Source organism: Oryctolagus cuniculus, chromosome 18, assembly GCF_051225735.1.
Source record: "Oryctolagus cuniculus isolate XC-2025 breed Fujian yellow rabbit chromosome 18, ASM5122573v1, whole genome shotgun sequence".
Lineage (NCBI taxonomy): Eukaryota > Metazoa > Chordata > Mammalia > Lagomorpha > Leporidae > Oryctolagus > Oryctolagus cuniculus.
The window spans coordinates 24,832,269-24,854,597 of record NC_142884.1 but is presented as its reverse complement, the minus strand read 5'-3'; the positions used below and the strand labels follow the sequence as shown (position 1 = coordinate 24,854,597).

General features: G+C 41.2%; 2 protein-coding genes across 7 annotated transcripts in view; both read right to left on the bottom strand.

Moving 5' to 3' along the window:
- LSM14A (LSM14A mRNA processing body assembly factor) overlaps positions 1–22,329 on the bottom strand; it is a 56,412-nt gene that overhangs the window by 5,719 nt on the left and 28,364 nt on the right. For 4 of the 6 annotated variants that reach the window (XM_017342217.4, XM_002711503.6, XM_089319129.1 and 1 more), the window contains 6 exons: positions 12,838–12,960; positions 8,275–8,451; positions 7,937–8,002; positions 2,825–3,007; positions 2,538–2,709; positions 1,363–1,594 (listed from right to left, as the gene is read on the bottom strand). In XM_017342217.4, the coding sequence (XP_017197706.1) occupies positions 1,363–1,594; positions 2,538–2,709; positions 2,825–3,007; positions 7,937–8,002; positions 8,275–8,451; positions 12,838–12,960 (953 nt within the window). The remainder of the gene's footprint in view (positions 1–1,362; positions 1,595–2,537; positions 2,710–2,824; positions 3,008–7,936; positions 8,003–8,274; positions 8,452–12,837; positions 12,961–22,329) is intronic. The other 2 variants (XM_008257276.5, XM_051846731.3) reach the window with 1 other exon arrangement.
- On the bottom strand, positions 13,874–17,480 carry LOC103348446 (FKBP prolyl isomerase 2). The gene has a single exon (XM_070063220.2). It carries the CDS (start codon positions 15,791–15,793, stop codon positions 15,425–15,427), a length of 369 nt encoding a protein of 122 aa, XP_069919321.2. The 5' UTR covers positions 15,794–17,480; the 3' UTR covers positions 13,874–15,424.

The window sequence follows — 22,329 nt, the reverse complement described above, 5'->3', positions numbered from 1 at the left end:
TTATTATTAGGATAGTTACTATGATGCCTTAATTTATGTACCCCATCAAGAAGTAAATGATATGTATAAGCATACTCTCCAGAGCCACAGAATTCTCCAGTGGCAGTTCCTGAATGCCAATATGTTCTAACATTTTTAAGACCATGGTGAATAAGAAAACCAGGGAAAATGAAGTGAGTTTTCCACAAATTAAATTAAGAGCCCTAACCCAGGAACCAAACTGCTAGTTTTAACACCCAGTCACACACTAGCTGTGTGACTTGAATAAGTCACTAAATAGCTTTGTTTCTTCATTTGTAAAATGGGAATAATACTAGAATCAAGCTCACAGAACTGATATAGGGTTTAAAACATACATGAAAAAATTTAGAGAAATGCTACATAAATGTTAGCTGCCTTCCACTCTGGTACAAATCTGGTATTAAAAGCATCTTCTGTAAAAAGGTGACATTACTTTTTCATATGATGTCTTTAGTGATCTTTCCTGTGTCCCCTTCCCAAGCTATTTTTTTTTTTTTTTTGACAGGCAGAGTGGACAGTGAGAGAGAGAGACAGAGAGAAAGGTCTTCCTTTGCCGTTGGTTCACCCTCCAATGGCCACCGCGGCCGGCGCACCGCGCTGATCCAATGGCAAGAGCCAGGTGCTTCTCCTGGTCTTCCATGGGGTGCAGGGCCCGAGCACCTGGGCCATCCTCCACTGCACTCGCGGGCCACAGCAGAGAGCTGGCCTGGAAGAGGGGCAACTGGGACAAGAACCCGGTGTGCCGGCCCCCAAGCTTTCTTAAAAAGAAGAAATGGAGGGGATGGTGCTGTGGCGCCCTGGCCTAAAGTGCCAGCATCCCATATAGGCACTAGTTCGAGACCTGGCTGTTCCACTTCTGATCCAGCTCTCTGCTATGGCCTGGGAAAGCAGTGGAGGATGGCCCAACTCCTTGGGCCCCTGCACCCATATGGGAGACCTGGAGGAGGCTCCTGGCTCCTGGCTTCGGATCGGTGCAGCTCCAGCCATTGCAGCCAACTGGGGAGTAAACCATCGGATGGAGGACTTCTCTCTCTCTCGCTCTCTGCCTCTCCTCTCTCTGTGTAACTCTGAATTTCAAATAAATAAATAAAATCTTAAAAAAAAAAAAAAAAAAAGAAATGGAAAAAACAAGCAACTGAGTTAATCTCTAACAGTTTTCCTTGGGGGAGTGGGAGGGGGTACTAGAATTACTAGTCCATACAATCTAATGTCACAGTTGCATAAAAGCAGAAAAAAAAAATCACACTTCTATCTTTTACTTTCTTCAAATGAAAACAGTTAATTGTTTGGACTCAGGCAACAAATGACTGTTTCTTAAAATGAGCATGTAATGATACTTACTCTATACTCAAAATCTGCAAACTCTCTGCCCCCACGACCTCCTCTGAATGCACCACGGAATCCTCGAGGGGTGGTAAAGGCACCACCTCTCCCGCTACCACGCCCTCGGCCACCACGGAAACCAAGACCTCCTCTGCCTCTGTATCCCCCACGGCCACGGTTTGGACGGAGTGGGATTCCAAACGTTTCGGCATTTAATCTTCTTTCCTCAGCCCAGGTTGGTCTTCGTTCTCTATTATAAAAGCAAATGATCTTTAGTGAAAATCAGCCTTAAAGAACATTTATCAGCAAAAATAAGTAGCATTAATTCCTAAAGAGCCATTAAAATAGGCTCCTTTCTAAGTTATCGAAAGCTATCCATAGCATATGAGTTCTTTATGTTGCTATAATATTCTGATAAATCTCATGTGAAATATGACCTAGGATAAGGGAAATTCAGATATAATGGGAGTGGCAATTGATTCCACTCTCCGTTCAGCTTCAGCAGACAAGAGGGCGAAGTTAAGAAAGGAAATCCTGTCAAGGGAAGCAAAGAGATGGAGGGTAAGTTCCTGGGTCCCCAGCATGATCCTGGCCCAGTCTAGCTCTGGTGCCTAGTAATCCAGCAAGAGTAAACTGCTGCTGGTGTCATCCATGCCTCATACCTGCAGGTCTCAGAAGCATCTCTGGCCATACTAAAATGAAGCCAACAATTGCCACTAGGTGGTGCCATTCTGCAGCCAGGATAAGGACAACTGGGCAGCCGAACCCCTGGGAACTCAGCTTGTTATGCTGGGTCCTTTAATTACCCTCACAATAATCTGACACTTTGAACCCATATAAACTACAGTATGGCAGGGTTTTAGCATATCATCAAACTTCAAAGTATTATTAGCACTTTTGACCCTGGTTTCATCTGAAATGCAACGTAGAGGGGTAAAGAAAAATGCTTAAATGTTGTATGATTGCTTCTGTTAGATGTGAACGTGTTCCTAAACCTAAGTATATGGCCATTTCCTCTTCTGAAAGAATCATATAAAGCTTTAATATACAGTGTTTCCTTTTGGCAAAATAAAATGTTAAAAAATCTATCGTGGTCATTAGATATTTAAATGTACTCATTCAATCTCGTGAATTTACATGAAACCACTTTATACTTCAACATAAGAGCACAAGAACAGCTTAAAAGACCATACCTGTTATCATCACAAGAAATATTGTCAAAGAAAGATTTAGTTTTGTCATAGTAGCAATTAGGTCCAAGCGGATCTTCTTCATCTGCATTTCCTTCACTGTTTTGTGTATCAACTCCTGAGTCTCCTTTATCTTCACCATTTACAGGTTTCTCCTGTTTCTCAAGTTTATCTTCTAATGAAAAATAAGCACATATCATAGAAGTCACTAAATCAAACTGGCAACCTAAACTGAAAAACCATGATTCACAGATCTAATAAGATTACTTTGAGTACAAAAATCAACTTACCTTTTAATTTAAGTTTGTTATGAAACTCTCTGTCGATCTCTTCCTTGTTAAATTGTGCATTTGCACTTTCAAAGTCAAAGTCTTTCTCAAATTTCATTGGACCATCTCGCCGGATACCAAACCTTCCTCTGCCACCTCGATGACCTCCACGCCCTCTCCTTGGAGCTGAAGGAGCACCTGGAACTGTGTTAATAAAGAACAGACAGAGAAATCATTTGGTATGTTGAAGGTTCAGTGGGGTTTAGACAGAAATTGTTATTGTGGGTTTTTATGTGAAGTAGTCAACAAAACACTAATAAATGGCAACATGTATTAGTAATTGTCTTCTTAAAATATAACAAAGAAATTATGTTTTACTGACACTGGGCATACTGAGACCAGCACACAGAGAATTTATAAACAATTCGATTTATGGGGTCTATACTCATGTATGTGTTGTTGAAGAGACACAACCTAACAATAGCTCTGGCAACTTTTACACTGAGTTCATGCATGCTCCTTGAAGAAGCAGCTTTGGTCTCCTTACTGCTTTGTCCCCTAAAACTTTCACAGTGCCAGACACACAGATAGTGTGTCTCAATATTTAGAAAGCAGATCACAGGTCCAACATGGGAAGTGAGATACTCAGCAGACTCATAGAATGGCGGATGTCCTAAATAGCACTCTGGCCTCAGAATCAGCCCTAAAGGCACTCGGATCTGGCTGAAAAGCCCATGAGAGTATTTCAGGCATGGAAAGCCAAGGCACTCTGGCAAAAAGATCTCTGTGAGTGAGATCCCAGTGGAAAGAACAGGTCTTCAAAGAGGGAGGTGCCTTTCTCTGAAGGGAGGAGAGAACCTCCACTTTGACTATGACCTTGTCTAAACAAGATAAGAGTCGGAGAACTCAGAGGGCTTCCATAGCCTTGGAAACTCATGACTGGTGCATAGGGAGATTATTGATGCCATAAACAGGAGTGTCAGTTTGTAAAGTCAACAACAGGAGTCACTATGCACTTACTCCTCATGTAGGATCTCTGTCCTTAGTGTGCTGTGCACTGGGGCTTAATGCTATAACGAGTACTCAAACAGTTTATTTCACTTTGTGTTTCTATGGGGGTGCAAACGATTGAAATCTTTACTTAATGTACACTAAACTGATCTTCTGTAAAAAAAAAAAAAAAAAAAAAAAAAAAGAAATTATCAATTCCCAACTTGACTCTCACTGGGATTAAACATGACAATAGGTCTGATCTGATTTCATCATGATTTAAAAAAAAATCATCTATTATTTTTCACTTTATGTTTCTGTGTGGGAACAAACTGTTGAAATCCTTACTTAAGGTATACTAAGCTGATCTTCTGTATATTAAGATAATCAAAAATGAATCTTGATGTGAATGGAAGGGGAGAGGGAGTGGGAAAGGGGAGGGTTGTGGGTGGGAGGGACGGTATGGGGGGGAAAGCCATTGTAACCCATGAGTCGTACTTTGGAAATTTATATTCATTAAATAAAAGATTAAAAAAAAAAAAAAAAAGGAGAAAATATAAAACAAAAAAAAAAAAAAAAAAAAAAGAAAGCAGATCACAGGAAACAAGATTTATAGTAAGAAAAAGAAGTGAACACTTATCAGCACAAATTGCAAGGTAGGAGGTGTAATCTCCACGTCAGAGGTAAAACAGCAGACAGGAAGAACTAGTTCTGACTCCAACCACTTCCCACCTCACCTTTACTGCCTGTCTCCCTCTACAAGGTTCCACATCACTCAAGCCCTCTGGTATCTATATATTCCCTCTCTGTAACAGTAACAGGATTTTAGTCAATCACTTGAGATGACAAAGCAGAGCAGCACAATTTACAGTGAAAACAGCCAACACAACAGGAAAGACTAAGATAAAAAAGGAATAAAGAATAATATTTGATGTGGGTTAACTGAAAAACACACAGCACAAAGCAGTATGAATGAATTTAATGACTGTAATTATATGAAATGTTTAGCGCACCCTGACAAAGATCAGGAGTGACTAGGGGGAATAGACAGGTTGTGTTCACTGTTTGCTGAGGTTTGGCTAATTGCCTGGGCTTGAGAAAACAAACCACAAAAACAAAACAAAACAAAACCAAAGACAAAACAAAAACCCAAAAACCCACAGCAGCATAAGCAGACACTTAAATCTAGATAAGCTGGATGTTTAAAACATTCAACTTTACTATTAAAAAGTTAATAATGCCTCTGCCACACACCAGGAAATACAGCACAATCCACCTTTTAAAAAACAGTGATTTAGGAGCTGGTGTTGTGGCGTAGAGGTTAAGTTGCCACCCACGATGACGGCATCCCATGTGGGTACTTGAGCTTGGCCCAGCCTTGGCTATTGTGGTCATCTGGGGAGTGAACCAGTGGATAGAAGAGCTCTCTTTGTCTCTCCCTCTCTCTGCAACTCTGCCTTTCAAATAAATAAATAAATAAATCTTTGGAAAAAAAAACAAAAAAACAAAAAAACACACAACTTTCAGAACTCATCTCTAGCCCCCCAGTGGTTCATTAACAGACAATGAATATTCTGATATTTTTCTTAGATTTTATAGAGATCTATCCTCAAAACACTATTACTTTTTTTTTTTTTTTTAAGATTTATTTATTTTATTTGAAAGGCAGAGTTACACAGAGGCAGAGGCAGACAGGTTGGTCTTCCATCCACGGGTTCATTCCTCAAATGGTTGCAACAGCCAGACCTGTGCCAATCTAAAGCCAGAAGCTTCTTCTGCATCTTATACATGGATACAGGAGCCCAAGGACTTAGGCCATCTTCTATTGCTTTCCCAGGGCATGGTAGAGAGCACAGCACCAGCCCAAAAATACTAAAACTTTTTATTAAAGATTTATTTATTTATTTGAAAGGCAGAGATACAGAGACAGAGAGGTCTTCTATCTGCTGGTTCACTTCCCAAGTGGCCACCATAGCTAGGTCTGGGCCATTTTCTGCTGCTCCTCCTAGGTCATTTAGCAGGGAGCTGGATTGGAAGTGGAGAAGTTGGTATTCAAACTGGCACAGATATGGGATGCTGGCGTTGCAGGTGGTAGCTTTACCTGCTATGCTGGTCCCTATTCATTTCTTTATAATTTTTATTTTTAATAGTTTTTATTTTTATTCAGACACAGATAGATACCTACCCACAAACACACACACACACACACCCCTTCCATTGGCTGGTCCACTCTCCAAATGCCCACAACAGCTAGGCTGAAGCCAAGAGCCGAAACTCATTCTAGGACCCCCTTATGGGAGACAGAAAACCATTTACTTGGGTCATCACTGCTATTTCACAGAGTGTACCACTAGCAGGAAGCTGGAACAGGAAATAGAGCTAGGACTTGAACCCAGGTACTCTGATTTGGGATACGGGTATCTTAACTGCTACACCAAGCACCCGTCCCTATTTCCTTAAAATAATTTTTAAGTGACAGGAGAATGACAATTAGGAGAATAAAGGAGTTCCCTTTTTTCCAAATAAAGTAAAATATAGTAAATCAAACTGAAAACTATTCCACAGCACATAACACAAAGAACAATATACACAAAAACTTACAAGAGAATCAAAAGTGTTAATACATTTTTTTTCTTGCCAGGCAGAGTTAGACAGTGAGAGTGAGAGTGAGAGAGAGAGAGAGAGAGAGAGAAAGGTCTTCCTTCTGTTGGTTCACCCTTCAAATGGCTGCTACGGCCGGCGCACTGTGCTGATCTGAAGCCAGGAGCCAGGTGCTTCCTCCTGGTCTCTCATGCAGGTGCAGGGCCCAAGCACTTGGGCCATCCTCTACTGCACTCCCTGGCCACAGCAGAGAGCTGGACTGGAAGAGGGGCAACTGGGACAGAATCTGGCACCCCAACCGGGATTAGAACCCGGGGTGCCGGCACTGCAGGCAGAGGATTAGCCTAGTAAGCCGGCCAAAAGTGTCAATACATTTAAAAATATCCTATCTTGGTTTCTAAAAGTGAGAAAATTAATCACTTTCAAATCATTAGCTAATTAAAGTGATTATACATTATCCTTTTTAAAAATTTAAAATTTCTAAATTATAATTTACTCTAATTTGATAATATTAGTGAAACAAATGTTGAAGATAAATTATATGGACTACAAAACATAAAATGTAAAAAACTGGGGCCAGCACTGTGACATAGCAGGTAAAGCTACCACATGCAGTGCCTGGGAAAGGAGTACAAGATGGTCCAAGTGCTTGGGCTCCTGGCTTCAGACTGGCCCAGCTCCAGGCATTGTGGCCATTTGGGGAGTGAACCAGCAGATGGAAGACCCCTCTTTTTCTCTCTGCCTCTCTGTAACTCTGCCTTTCAAATAAATAAATAAATAAATGTTAAAAAAAACCTTATCGATCATAATCATGAAAAAAATTAGTTTGTTAACAATTACATAAAAAAAAAAAAAGCTTTCAGCTTCCATAATATTAAGGAGCAAACTTTTCAAACTTCTAATGTACAGTCAATTCCATTTCTGAAGGCACAGAAAACAATGAGAGCAATCAATTTTATAATGCTAACCAGAAACTGCTACAAACAAAAATAACTTGAGGAAAGCCATAGAACCATGTACTAAATATAAATAAACAAATCCTAGTACCACATAACATTCAAGAATATATTAAAAGACAACTACCTACCATCAAGTACATTTTTCCCTTTATTTAAAAATTATACCTAATAAATGGAAAAAATAGTACAGAGTAGTCGTCCTTGGGCCCAACAGCTTTCTGAACCCCAACAGTAACATCTCACATAACTCCTGTACACTATCAAAGCCAGGATACTGACACTGGTACAACATAATTAACTAAACCTTACATTTTATTCAGATGTCACCAGTTGGTGCATGTAATCATGTTTGGGTACCACTTTATATATAGTTTTATGACATTTTATCATAAATATAGTTTTGCATAACCATCACCAAATCAAAGAATTTGAATTCTGTCATCACAAAGACATGCCCTTGTAATACTGCTTTATAGTTACCAACCACTGTCTTTCATTTTTTATAGTAATTACGTGTTACACATCTAAAATGTTCTCTCTATTGAGAAGCACAAGACATGGCTTTCAGATCCAAGTAACTTACCTACTTGTCTCTTGTTATCATTTCTGAGTTGCTCATTTTCTGGTCTTGAAACTTTGTGTACTTCAGCTATAGAAGAAGACATGCATATCAAGTCAGGACACATAATCAAAACATTCTGTAAAGTTAAAAATGGAGGCAGCCCCAATCCAAAACCTATGCCCCCTCCCACCAGTTTGAGTCAAATCTGAGAGTGAATATTCTATCAGGTTCAGTTTAAACCTTCTAGGAATACTCAATGAAATGAGTGAATACTCAATGAAATAAATACTCAATGAAAATAAGGTGAGTGCAGAATATTGATCAGTCAATTAAGGAACAGTAAATAGCTAAAGTTCTACCTCGCCTGTGCTCTTGATTCTCTATTGCTTTTTGGCTGGTAGATGGCAAAGGCCTGGTTGATACAGGGCTCCTTCTCCCAACAGGTGCTGGAGCAGGTAAGTGGGCCGAGGCGGTCTGTACTGCTTGTTCCATGGTTGGGCTTTTTCTCAAAGGATCTAACTGAGGGCTTGACCGACCTAAAACGTAACCAAAAGATAAGAAACTACCCTACTGGGGATTTCAAAATAATCTAGACTCTGAAACTGTCTAGAGCTTTATTTCTCTCAATTTAAATCCTTAACACAAATTCGAGTTAATCTATTTATCAGACCAGAGCTTAACACTGGTTATCTTTAATGGGCTGTTCCTAAGGTTAAAAACAAAACAATGTATCTCCCATCTTGCTCCCACCAAAACCCTACCCCCACAACTTTATTTCCATCTAGTGGAGTAAGGTTTTTCAAAAGCTTCTGTCTGGTCTAACATTCCCTAGGAATATTATTAAAGATCATTTGGTAGGCCAGCCAAATGTAGGCTTTCCTCAATATCAAGCACCATAAGATTATGAATGGCACATTTTAACTTTTTTAGCACTTTTCATAAACGACTAAAGTGGTATCTTTATGGGTATTGTCTCTATTAAATTTCTACTATAAAAAAGTAAAGAACTAGAGAGAGAGGTGAAGTTCTTCAGTACCTAAGGAGTCTGAGTAACTAAACAAAACTCAAAGGCCAGTAAGAAATAAATCCTTCGGATGACTGCACAGCAGCCATACTTAGTCCTTGCCATTTGAAATATCTCTTGGCAAGTTTTTGGCGGTGTGGGGTTTGTACTTACAAATTCCATTTTTCCTTTTATGATGTCAGAGCCTGGTCACAATGTGAACCAAAGAATGTTAACAGTGGGTCCGCCCATCATGTTTTTGTCCCCATGTTTGCTGTGAATCTGTCCAGGGAGTTCTTATATCCCATGATAGTGTACCAAAGTATAATGTTTTGCTAAACTATGCTCATTTTATGCAAAAATTTCCCAAATATGCTGCAAATGCTATTGCCCATGTGTGAAAATTTGCACTGCCTCAACTAGTGAACTGGTGAGTGCTGACAAGATAAGGGACAATTTATTAATAATATTCCCCAAGTTTATGGTTAACTGAAGTATGCAATACAAATGTGTATCACCATTTCCAGTCATTAATGACCAAGTTACCACAGCCAAAAAAAGATCAAGTTACCTAACAGAAACATCAATTTCTCCACTGATTATAATGGGGAATCATCGTGGTTAATGTAAGGTTTGGTTTATCAGAAAATATTTCACAGTCACCTATACTTAATCACAGGTATAGAGTTTTTTGAAAGGCCTATTGCTGTAATTTCTAAATACCACATTAAATGACCTGCCAAGGCTTCTGAGAAAAGATTCTGTGACTCACAGGGAGCTCAGAGGCACAAGAAACGAGGCAATCAAAGCAACTAACAAATTCATTTGTGTATTTTAAAAACCTCTTTAAGTCTACTAATCATGACACCAACTTTGTTATCAATACAGAAATACAGGTGATCGTGGACACATTATTCTGAATAAACTCAGAAGGAACATATTTCAGCATAATAAAACACATCCCTTTGAGCTAGCTTCACATTCTTATCTTAGTTAAAAGAAAATTCCAAGTGTTCCCTTTTGTGAAATTCAGAAATTTTAGTTGGTGAAATTTAAATGCAGATTTTTAGGCCTCCTTTGCCATCACTTCATATAAGTATACCTGTTTCTCTATAAAAAAAGCACTTAAATTTTAACATCTTAATTTACTGCTTTATTTTATATATATTTTATTATCAAGCAGGTAAGCACATTACTTTTAGTTTTTAAGCAGAACGTGCTACACGTCCATGTTTAGTTTTAAGAAATTTTACATTTTATTATTTGAGTGACAGAGAGCACTCTTATTTGCTGGTTCACACCTGAAGTGCCCACAATGGGTGGCAGGGTTGAAGGTGAGAACTCAATCCAAGCCTCTCTCAGATGAAAGGAGCCCAACTACCTGAGCCCTGGTGGCTGCCTCCCAGGGTTCACATTAGCAAATCAGGAGCAACAGCTCAGAACTGAACCCAGGTACTTTAATGTGGGATGAAGGTGCCCTAACCAGTGCCTTTCTTATTTTTTAAAGATTTATGTTTGAAAGGCAGAGTTAGAGAGAAAGATAGAAAGATCTCCCATCTTCTGTTTTACTCCCCAAATGGTGACAACAGCTGGGGCTGGGCCAGGCCAAAGCCAAGAGCCAGAAACTCCATCTGGGTCTCTTGTGTGGGTGGTAGGTGTCCAAGTACTTGGGCCATCTTCCGCTGCTTTCCTAGGTTCATTAGCAGGGAGTTGGAAAGTGGAGCAGCTGTGACTTTGTATTTCTCATTACTGTGACCCTCTTCTTTTTGTCACTATTACATAATGGATTAGGCTTTAGGAAAACTACTGATTTTTGTATATTCACTTTACATTCTACCTCTGTCTAGTTTAAGTCCCTTATTAGTTTAGGTTTCTCAGCGAATTCTTAACTCCAAATAGAAAACCACAGCACTGGCATATGATGGTAACCCCCATATTGATGCTTTTTCTTTTTTTTTCATGAGTTTCTGATTTAGTAAGAAACTCCAGAATAAGGCTGAGTAGCAGTGACAGCAAGTGTCCTTATGATTTTAGTAGGAATTCTTGAAGCTTTATCATTAAACTTGATGTTGGCTATGTTCCAAAGCAGCTAATATTTACCAAGCATGTTCTATGTGTCAAGGATACAATTATATCAATCATCACAATAAGTGTGTTTACTGAGAAAGCCCACTTTACAGTTTAGGAAACTAAAGCTTTAAAGGTTAAGTATTTTCTCTAAGTAAAGAATTCTTAAGAAAAAATTATAAAAGCAAACCAATAAACATCCACAAATCTACATTTATATTAGCCTAAAAAATGAAATAATACACAACAAAATGTAAATACTTGTTATTTCTGAGTAGTAAGATTATGAATACATTACATTTATATTTCTAATTCATTTATGATAAATTTTTGGGATACTTAAAATTATTTTAAATTACTATGAATAACAGTAAATACAACTACTTCAAAGTAGCTAAAAAATGAGGATATAAATATGTTCAGCATAAGCTTGGTTTTGGTTTTTATCTCAATAGCATTTAAAAGCACTGTTTTGAGAGTAGTTTGTTGTTGTTGTTTTTTTAATTACTTGAGAGAAACAGAGAGAGACACAGAGAGCTTCCCTCTGTTGCCTCACTCTCCAAATGTCTGTAATGGCTGGGGCTATGCTAGGGCCAAAGCCAGGAGCTGGGAACTCAATCCAGGTCTCCCATGTGGTGGCAGCAACCCAACTACTTGAACCATCATTGCTGCCTGCTAGCAACACCATCGGCAGAAAGCTGGAGCTGGGATTTGAACCAAAGCACTTGAACGTGTGACACAGCTTCTTAACTGGAATCTTAACTGCTAAGCCGAATGCCCACCACTATAGCATCTTCCTGAAATACTTCACAGTGCTTCATTTAAAAGGAACTTTTTTTTTTTTTTGATAGGTAGAGCCAGAGAGAGAGAGAAAGAGAGAGAGAGAAAGGTTTTCCTTCTGTTGGTTCACTCTCCAAATGGCCGCTACGGCTGGCGCGCTGTGCCAATCCGAAGCCAGGAGCCGGGTGCTTCCTCCTGGTCTCCCATGCGGGTGGCAGGGCCCAAGCACTTGGGCCATCCTCCACTGCACTCCCTGGCCACAGCAGAGAGCTGGACTGGAAGAGGAGCAACCGGGACAGAATTGGTGCCCCAACCAGGAGTAGAATCCATGGTGACGTTGCCGCAGGTGGAGAATTAGCCAAGTGAGCCATGGTGCCGGACACAATAACAGCTAGGGCTGGGCTAGGTAGAAACCAGGAGCCAGATATTCCTTCTGGTCTCCTACATGGGTAGCAGAACTCAGTACCTGCGCCATCATTTAATGTTCCCCAGGCACATGAGCAGAAAGCTGGATCTAAGCAGAGACAGAGGTGGGACCTGATCCCAGGCCCTCTAACATGAAATGAGGCATCCCAAGCAGTGACTTTTTAACCTGCTGTCCTACAATGCCTGTCCCAGGATCTGCATTTAAAAAGTACTACAGGTGATTCTTTTGTATGAGGTCACACTGAAAACCACCACTCTATATCCTTTGAGGATATGAGGGAAGATGCAATAGCATAATTGTTTTTTTTTCAGATTATATTTCACCTTCATTTAGGAGTGTTCATCTTCAGTGCTGAGTCCAAGATTGACGATACATTTAAGTGTCGTATACCAGTTATACCATTGCTTTGCAAAAGAAGTAACTCAGAGAACATCCACCATTACAGTTTCATGATCTAAGAACAGTAAAAAGGCTAAACAGTGGAAGTCATTCCATATTTATTGTGATACAACTGGGAGAAAAAACTTTAAAATAATCAAACAGAAATTATACGTGCGATTTACAAGCTGTAAAACTCTTATATTCAAAGACAACAACCACTATAGAAGTAGAGAATAAAAATATTTGACGGGAAAGACTGCTTACCTTGAGATAACTGTGTTTTTATAGCTCGTGTATCCTGTGTAAAGGCAGAACCAACTGCACTGCTTTGGGACAAAGTACCACTGTTTGATGTTTCAGTTCCAAATGATGTCAAGGAACTTCCAGCTTAAAGAGAATAATAAAAAATTTAAATCTTTTCACCTTCAATTATATAAATATAGCATTTTAATGATGATAATTATTGCCTGCCTACCCCTGTAATACTTGTACAAATTAATAATACTGAATATTAATTAAAGTGTATCAAACAATAGTTTTACAATGTAGGGGTAAAAACTATACAGTATAATATCCTTAGTTATTAATAATTTTTCTCTTTTAGATTTATGTATCTATTTGAAAGGCAGAGTGAGGGGGGTGGGGAAACAGAGCTTCCATCTGCTAATTCACTCTCCAAATGATCACAATGCCCAAGACTGCGCCAGGCTGAAGCCAGGACCTGGAACTCCAATCCAGGTCTCTCAAATGAGTGGCAAGGGGCACAAGCACATGGGCCATCTTCTGCTGCTCTCCCGGACAACAGGAATAGAAGTGGAGCAGCCAGAACTCGAATTGGTGTGCATATGGGATATTGGCATCACAGGTAGTAGCTTAACCTGTTGTGCTACAACACAGGCCCACAAATAATTTTTCTAAAGTACCTAGTATTTTCCTGAGTAATTATGCAGATGGAACAGTAAGGCCCCATATCAGAGCTGTAGCAGAAATGGTATTCTATATCAACAGTAAGGTTCAATTATTCTAAAACTAAGTATCTGCACAAGAAGCCAAATCAGGTCCACTAACAACTTTTTCAGCATTTCCAAGGGAACAGACAATGGATTCCAACTTCAAAGGCATGGCCTACCATTATGCCTAAAGTCACTACAAAAAGTCTGGGTAACACAAGAACTCCAGAAAGGATCCCATTCTCTTATATACTATGTTATGTTAATTTTCTCTAAAATGCTATAGTACTTTTGTATTATCTATTTTTTAGACTGTGCTTTCTTCTTACTTATTATTATATCCTAGTAGGTTTTATATTTATTTATTTTTATTTTCCTCTCATTTGAAAGGCAGAGAGAGAGATGGCAAGAGATCTTCCATCTGCTGGTTTAATCCCCAAATGCCAGCATCACAGAAATCAATCTGGCTCTCGTGCATGGGTGGTAAGAACTCCAACATCTGAGCCATCATCTGCTATCTCCTAGGGTGTACATTTGCAGGAAGATGAACTGAAGGCAGAGTAGCAGGGACTTGAACCCAAGACATCCAAAGTGGTAATTTAACTGCTATGCTAAATGTCCACTCCTTCTCTATATTTCAACAGCTCCTCTTCCTCAACCTCTAAATCCAACTTAAGATGGTAGTCGGTATAATCTTTGGCAAAATACAAATATAATCACATTAGTACAGTACTTAAGACCCTCTGATAGCTTCCACTGTATTCAACATAAAAGTTCAAATAACTTACCTTGGTTTTTAAGGCCCTGCCCTTTCCTGTTTCTCTCTTTTCTCATCACTTTCCTTATTTTCACCAGTCTAGCCCAACAGTTTACCTTTCTACTCTTAAAGCATATGGGGATCATGATCATGCCCTTTGCAATGTTCATTTCCAGGTAAGATAATGCCAGTTCCTTCAACAATCACTAACTTTGCATGGTCTTTAAGACACTCCCTCCTCCCTTTGGATTCCTCCTAATTTAATGAATTCTATTTGTTCACAGCCCTCTTTGAAATGGGTATCACAACACAGAACAATATGGTAGGCAATGGGAGCCACTGGAATCCCCTGAGGTGCAGCTCAGAGGGGCAGCAGCTGCAGCCAGTCCAGTAGGGGCATAATAAAACTTCCCACATCTTTGGAAATGTTGCAGGTTGTGCTTCCTAGAATTCTGTGCGAAGCTGAACTCATTCTAATATTACCTCCTGTCTTATAGACATAAGACACTTTAATGATAAGTATTCACATCTCCATCACGCTGTGCTTCTCCACCCAAACTGAACCTCCACTGCTTACCCTGTGGGTCAAGCACTCAACAGTCAGCAAATTCTTCCATAACCCCCATCTCTTCTCCTAGGTCCTCTCCCTACTCTAATTCGACTACTGATTTACATCCATAAGCCACCTCAAATTACTGCTTTATTTGAGGGTAAGGTTTATTTTCTCCACTTAGATAACTGGCTGCTGTAACATTATGTGTTAAAAGGATGTTTCTTTCTCCATTAAATTACAAAGGCACCTTCGCTGTGAATTAGTATTTGAGCAGTTCCTTTTCTTTCTTATAGGATATATAAAAAAACAATTTGATAGGCAGAGAGCATGTGTGTGCTTCCATCTGCTGATTCACCTCCCAAATGCCCCCAACAGCTGGGGCTTAAGACAGGATCTAGGAAATCAATCTAGGTCTCCCACATGAGTGGCAGGAATCCAATCACTTGAGCCAACACTGCTGACTCCCAGGGTCTGCATTAGTACCAAGTTGGAGTTAAGAGCCAGAGCTAGAGTCAGGTATTGAACCCAGGTACTCTGCTTTGGGACTTGAGCATCTTAACTGCTAGGCTAAATCCCTGTCCACAAGTAGGTCTATTTCTTTTTCTTTTCTTTTTTGAGGCTCTGAAGGTGTTTCTCTTTTTCTGAACAGTCTGGTCCCTGGGGGGCCCTACCCGCCCCTGCCCGGCCCAGCCACAGCTCCGCCCGGCGCTCGACCTTGAGCAGCTCCACCTCGAACACCAGGGCTGCACCACCTGGGATCTTGGGAGGAGCGCCCCGCTCGCCATACCCCAGCTCCGACGGGATCACCAGCTTCCGCTTTTCCCCCTCACACATCCCCAGCAGCCCCTGGTCCCAGCCTTTGATGACCTGGCCAGTGCCCAGGGAGAAGACGAAGGGCTGCTTCTGGGGCAGGCTGCTGTCAAACTCCGTCCCATCTTCCAGCTTCCCTGTGTAGTGCATGTGCAGCACGTCCCCTTTGGGCGATCTGATGGGACAGTGGTCCACCACTTCTTGACCCCGATCTGCAGCTTCCGCTTGCCTCGGCCCCCATGGCCGTTGCCAGGGCGCTCAGGCAGATGGACAGTACCGTCAGGACCCAGCTGAGCCTCATGTCTCTCCTCGCTGCGCCCCCGGAGTCAATCCCGGTCGTGCTGCCGCCTCCAGGTCTATTTCTGTATTCTCTATTCTTTAACTCTGGTATGTCTGTCTGTCTGTCTGTCTGTCTATCTATCTATCTGTCTATCTGCCAAAAAGGCACAGTTCTGATTACTCTAAGTCTTGAAATTGGATAGTACAAATCTCAAAACTTCTTAAAGATTTTTCTATCTACCTAAGCTTTATTTATTTTTTTTAAAAGATTTATTTATTTAAAGTCAGAATTACGGGGGTGGCGGGGCTGAGGGGAACAGAGAGAGATCTTCAATCCACTGGTTCACTCCTCAAATGGCCCCAACGGCCAGAGCTGGGCCAGGCTGAAGTCAGGAGCCAGGAGCTCCTTCTAGGCCTCTTAGTGGGTGCAGGCCCCAACCACTTGGACCATCCTCTGCTATTTTTCAAGGTGCATCAGCAGGGAGCTGAATGGAGCAGCTTGAACACAAACCGGTGCCCATATGGGATGCTGGTGCTGCAGATGGTAGCTTAACGTTTAACTCACTGCACCACAGTGCCAGACTAGCTATCCTAGGCTTTGAATTTTCATATAAATTTTAGAATTAGCATGTCAATGTCTATTTTTAAAAATGTCTACTGGGATTTTGACTAGAATTATTCTGAATTTGTAAATCAGGTTGGGGAAGATACCAGCTGAAATATATACTCATTAGCACAGGTTAACCCTCCATTTATTTAGATTTTTAATCTCAGTAGTGTTCCTAAAGTTTTTTGTGGAGCCAGATTTTCTCAACTTTGGCACTACTGACATTTTGGACCAGATCATTCTAAGTATTTGTTTGCTTGCTTGTTTTTTGGTGGGGCGGGGAAGGTGTTATCCTAGTATCCCTGGCTTCAGCTTACAGGATACAAGTAGTATTCTCTAGTTATGGCTATCAAAAATATCTGTAAGGGCTGGCGTTGTGGTGTAGTGGATAAAGCCACTGCCTGCAATGCTGGCATCCCACATGGGCACCAGTTCAAGTCTCAGCTACTCCACTTCCAATCCACCCCTCTGCTATAGCCTGGGAAAGCAGCAGAGGATGGCCCAAGTCTTTGGGCCCCTGTACCCGTGTGGGAGACCCGGAAGCAGCTCCTGGCTCCTAGCTTTGGATTGGCCCAACTCTGGCTGTTGCAGCCATTTGGGGAGTGAACCAGTGGATGAAAGACATTTTTCTCTCTGCCTCTAACTCTGCCTTTCAAATAATAAATAAATTAATCTTGAAAAAAAAAATCTCCATATACTTCATTGCCAAATGTTCCCTGAGGAGAGTAAAATTAACTCCATCCATTAAGAACTACTGTTGTAGAGGCTTCAAAAATATTTGTTATATTTATTTCTGAGTGTTTGATGTTTGTTGATGCTACTATATACAGTATTACGTTACACATTTCACTTCCCAATGATCTGTTCTAAATCAGATGTCAACCAACTTTTTCAATAAGTGGCCAGATGGTATGTAAAATATTTTAAGCCTTGTAAGTCATATGAGCTCAGCACCGCCTGCTCTACTCTGCCCTTGTAGTACAAAAGCCTCCATAGATACATGTAAATAAATAGGTGTAGCTGTGTTCCAAACAAATTTCATTCACCAAAAGGAGGCTGGCTGGATTTGGTTTATAGGCCAGCTTGCCAGCTGTTTATCTAAAATACAAAAATATAGTTGATCTTACGTATTTACCATGTATCTATTCACTTATCATGCTTAATTCACAAATTTATTCTAGTGGTCATATTCAATATTCCTTTGTATATTCAGTACACTCAATCATGTCACCTTTACATAAAAATACTTGTCCACTCCCCAATTGGCCTCAACAGCCAGAGCTGCGCCAATCCAAAGCCAGGAGCCAGGGGCTTCTTCCGGGTCTCCCTCATGGGTGCAGGGGCCCAAGGACTTGGGTCATCTTCTACTGTTTTCCCAGGCCATAGCAGACAGCGGGATCAGAAGTGGAGCAGCCGGGACTTGAACTGGTGCCCCTATGGGATGCCAGCACTGCAGGCGGTGACTTTACCTGCTACGCCACAGTGCCAGCCCCCCAATATTTATGCCTCTTCTTACCTACTGAACTGGCTAAGATCCCCAAGCATTAAGTAGAAACAATAAAAAGTAATTATGCCTTAGCTTTATTTCTGACTTTAGGGGAAAAAGTTCATTAAATCACTATTTTATGTTAACGCTTTTTCATTTATTTCACTGATCAAATTTAGGAAATTCCCTTCCATTTCTTATCTGTGGATAAATGGGTACTATGTTTTATTAAATATTCATTTAATATATGAGATGACTGCAGTTTTTCTTCTTTATTCTGCCAGTGTGGTAAGTTACTAACAACTTTCAAATATTAAAACTTTGTAGTGTTCAGATAGATCTCACTTCATTATGTGCTATCCTTTGGAATTGCTAGATTCACTGTCAAAATTTTGTTGAGGATTTTTACAATTATGCTCAAGGAACATGGCAATTTTTTTCCTTGCAATGATCTTATCAGTTTGGTATCTCAGCTATCTAGTCTTGGTTATTTGATTAGTAAATATTCATTTTTCCTCAATTCTCTGAAAGAGACTGTCCAAGAAGAGTGAAAATTATTTCTGGGGTTGGTGTTTGGCCTAGTGGTTAAGACACTGGTCAAGACACCCTGTCCCGTATCAGAGTACCTGGGTTTAATAACCTGATTCTGACTTCTGATTTCAGTTTCCCAGTGACTAAGACCCTGGCAGGCAGCAGTTAACGGCTCAAATAATTGGATTCTTGCCATCCACATGCAAGACATCGATTGAGTTCCCGGCTCCCAGCTTTGGCAGGGCCCAGCCCTTAATACTGCAGGAATTTTGGGAGTAAATCAGAGGATTCTGCCTCTCAAGTAGTTAATTATTTCTGGGACCAGTGTTGTGGTGTAGCAGGTAAAGCCACTGCCTGCAGGGCCAGCATCCCATATGGGCAATGGTTCGAGTCCCAGATGCTCTACTTCTGATCCAGCTCTCTGCTATGGCCTGGGAAAGCAGTAGAAGATGGCCCAAGTGCTTGGGCCCCTGCATCTGTATGGGAAACCCAGAGGACACTCCTGGCTTTGGATCAGCTCAGCTCTGGCCTTTGCAGTCATTTGGGGAGTGAACCAGAGGATTAAGACCTCCCTCTCTGCAATTCTGCCTTTCAAATAAATAAATCTTTTTTTTTTAAATTATTCTCTAAATATATGGTAGAATATATCAGTAAATAAAATGCTCTAGAATTTTCTTTGTAAGAGATTTAAAATTACAGTTTCAACTTCATTAACAGATATAGGAACATGGAAACTTTATTTCCTCATCATTGCTCCAGCCAATGAGGCCATTTCGGTTGGAAGATTTCTCTCCGTCTCCTTCTGTCTCTCAAATAAATAAATCTTTAAGAATCTCTCCTGGGGCCGGTGCTGTGGCATAGTGGGTTAAAGCCCCATCCTGCAGTGCCTGCATCCCATATGGGTACCAGTTCAAGTCCTGGCTGCTCCTCTTCTGATCTAACTCTCGGCTATGGCCTGGGGAAGCAGAAGATGGGCCAAGTCCTTGGGCCCCTGTACCTGGGTGGGAGACCCAGAAGAAACTCCTGGCTCCTGGCTTTGGAGCAGCTCAGCTCTGGCCATTGCAGTCTTTTGGGGAGTGAACCAGCCGATGGAAGACCTTTCTTTCTGTTCTACCTCTCTAACTCTTTCAAATAAATAAAACAAATTAAAAAATTACTCTTTTATCGCTGATAGTATTTTTTTTTAAAGATTTATTTATTTATTTGAAAGGCACAGTTACAGAGAGGCAGAGGCAGAGAGAGAAAGAGAAGTCTTCCATCTACTGGTTCACTCCCCAGATGGCTGCAATGGCTGGAGCTGGGACGATCTTAAGCCAGGAGCTTCTTCCATGTGGGTGCAGGGGCTCAAGGACTTGGGCCAGCTTCTACTGCTTTCCCAGGCCATAGCAGGGAGCTGGATTGAAAATGAAGCAGCCAGGACTAGAACTGGCACCCATATGGGATGCTAGTACTACAGCCTGCAGCTTTATGTCACGTCACAGCGCTGACCCGATCTTGATATTTAAGCTGCTTGACCAAGATTATTATATATGCACAAATTTTCTTGTTATTGTTGTTTGTGTGATTTTTTCCCTATTCTTTCAATGCATCTTTTACAATTATATAGTGGGCCTTTAAAAAAATCCAGCCTGTCCATCTCCACCTTTTAACTGTAAGATTTAGTTCCTTTATCATTTTCCAAAATAGTTAACAATTCTCAATCTTGCATGCAAAATGTATGACATATCCTCCTGTTTTTATGGTAACTGTAAACTTCTTAAGTATATCTTCTAAGTTCTTATTAAACTTAGTATATTAAAAATTAATCTGTACAAACACTGGAGATCCAAGAGAATCACCATCCAATTTTGTTTACTTATTTTAAGATTTATTTTATTTGTTTGAAAGGTAGAGTGAGAGAGTAAGTGAGAGAGAGAGAGAGACAGAGACAAGATTGTTCTTCCATCCACTGGTTCAGTCTCCAAATGGCTTCAACAGCCAGGACTGGACCAGGTAGGTCAAAGACAGGAGCCAGAAACTCCATCCAGGTCTTCCACATGTGTGGCAAAGGCTCAAACACTTGGGACATCTGCTACTTTCCCAGGTGCACTTGCAGGGAGCTGGATTGGAAGTGGGGTAGCTGGGATTCGAACTAGCATGGATAAATGCCGGTCTTGCAAGTGGTGGCTTACTCTAACTCATTGCACTACAACACCAGCCCCTGGTTTGCCTATTTAACAAGTTAAAATGCACCCATTTCTCTGTCCTTTCAGTCAACATTTATCCGTTTTGCTGATAAGAGGATGAGACTTCGCATACAAGCTAGTAAAACTACTGTAATGACTTATAAAGAAACAGCTATGGGCCAGAGCTGTGGCATAGTAAGCTAAGCCACCGCCTGTGGCTCCCATGCCCATATGGAAGACCTTTCTCACTTTCTCTCCCTCTGCCTGTAACTATCTTAAAAAAAGAAAAACAAACAAACAAAAAACCCCCATGGGTTTATGGGGGTGTAACCCTATCATTCGTTGGGAACACCTGTATATGGAAAGTAGAAAAAAACTTTCCCATTAAATAGCAGTAATGTAATTCTGATTTGTTTAAACTCCCTTTTAAATCCAAACACCAGAAACCAAGGGCAAGCATTTGGTGCAGTGGTTTAAGTCACTGCTTGAGCACCTGGTGTTGTGGCGTGGCAATGTAAAGCCACTACCTGCAACGCTCGCATCTTTTAAGGGTGCTGGTTCCAGCTTTTGTGCCTGGGAAAGCAGTGGAAAATGGCCCAAGTGCTTGGGCCCTTGTACTCATGTGGGAAACCCGGCAAAAGCTCCTGACTCCTGGCTTTGGCCTGGCCTGGCTCTAACTGTGGCAGCCATTTAGGGAGTGAACTAGCAGATAAAGATTCTCTTTCCCCCTCTTCCTCTCTCTGTGTGACTTTCAAATAAATAAATCTTTTTAAAAGGGGCGGGGAGGGAGCCGGCTGGCACCGAGGCTCACTTGGCTAATCCTCCACCTGCAGCGCCGGCACCCCAGGTTCTAGTCCCGGTTGGGGCGCCGGATTCTGTCCTGGTTGCTCCTCTTCCAGTCCAGCTCTCTGCTGTGGCCCGGGAAGGCAGTGTAGGATGGCCAAGTGCTTGGGCCCTGCACCCGCATGGGAGACCAGGAGAAGTACCTGGCTCCTGGCTTCGGATTGGCGCAGCACGCCAGCTTAGCAGCCATTTGGGGGGTGAACCAACTTTTCTCTCTCTCCCACTGTCTAACTCTGCCTGTCAAAAAAAAAGTTGGGGGCGCATACTATTCACAAGTACTGAACACATGTCCTCCCACATACTTTTTTTTTTTTAAAGATCTATTTATTTATTTGAAAGGCAGAGTTGCAGAGAGGCAGAGGCAGAGAGACAGAGGTCTTCCATCCACTGATTTACTCCCCAGATGGCCACAATGGTTGGAGCTTCTTCTGGGTCTCCAGGTGACTGCAGGGGCCCAAGGACTTGGGCCATTTTCTACTGCTTTCCCAGGCCACAGCAGAGAGTGGGATCAGAAGTGGAGCAGCTGGGAATCGAATGGGCGCCCATATGGGATGCCAGCACTGCAGGTCGTGGCTCAACCTGCAGAGCTACTGTGCTGGTCCCGCTGCTAACATTTTGCTGCATCTACTCCATCTCTTTATACTTTGATGTATAACTTCTCTTGCCAGATAAGCTGTAACAATTGGATCATTTACCCTTAAATCCTTCCAAACTATCTCCCCCATTCTTCTGTATAGTTAACTACCACACAATTAAGAAAATCAGAAGTAAATAT

Coding starts and splice junctions, on each gene's coding strand:
- LOC103348446 (XM_070063220.2), bottom strand. CDS start 15,793: ATGCACTACACAGGGAAGCTGGAAGATGGGACGGAGTTTGACAGCAGC.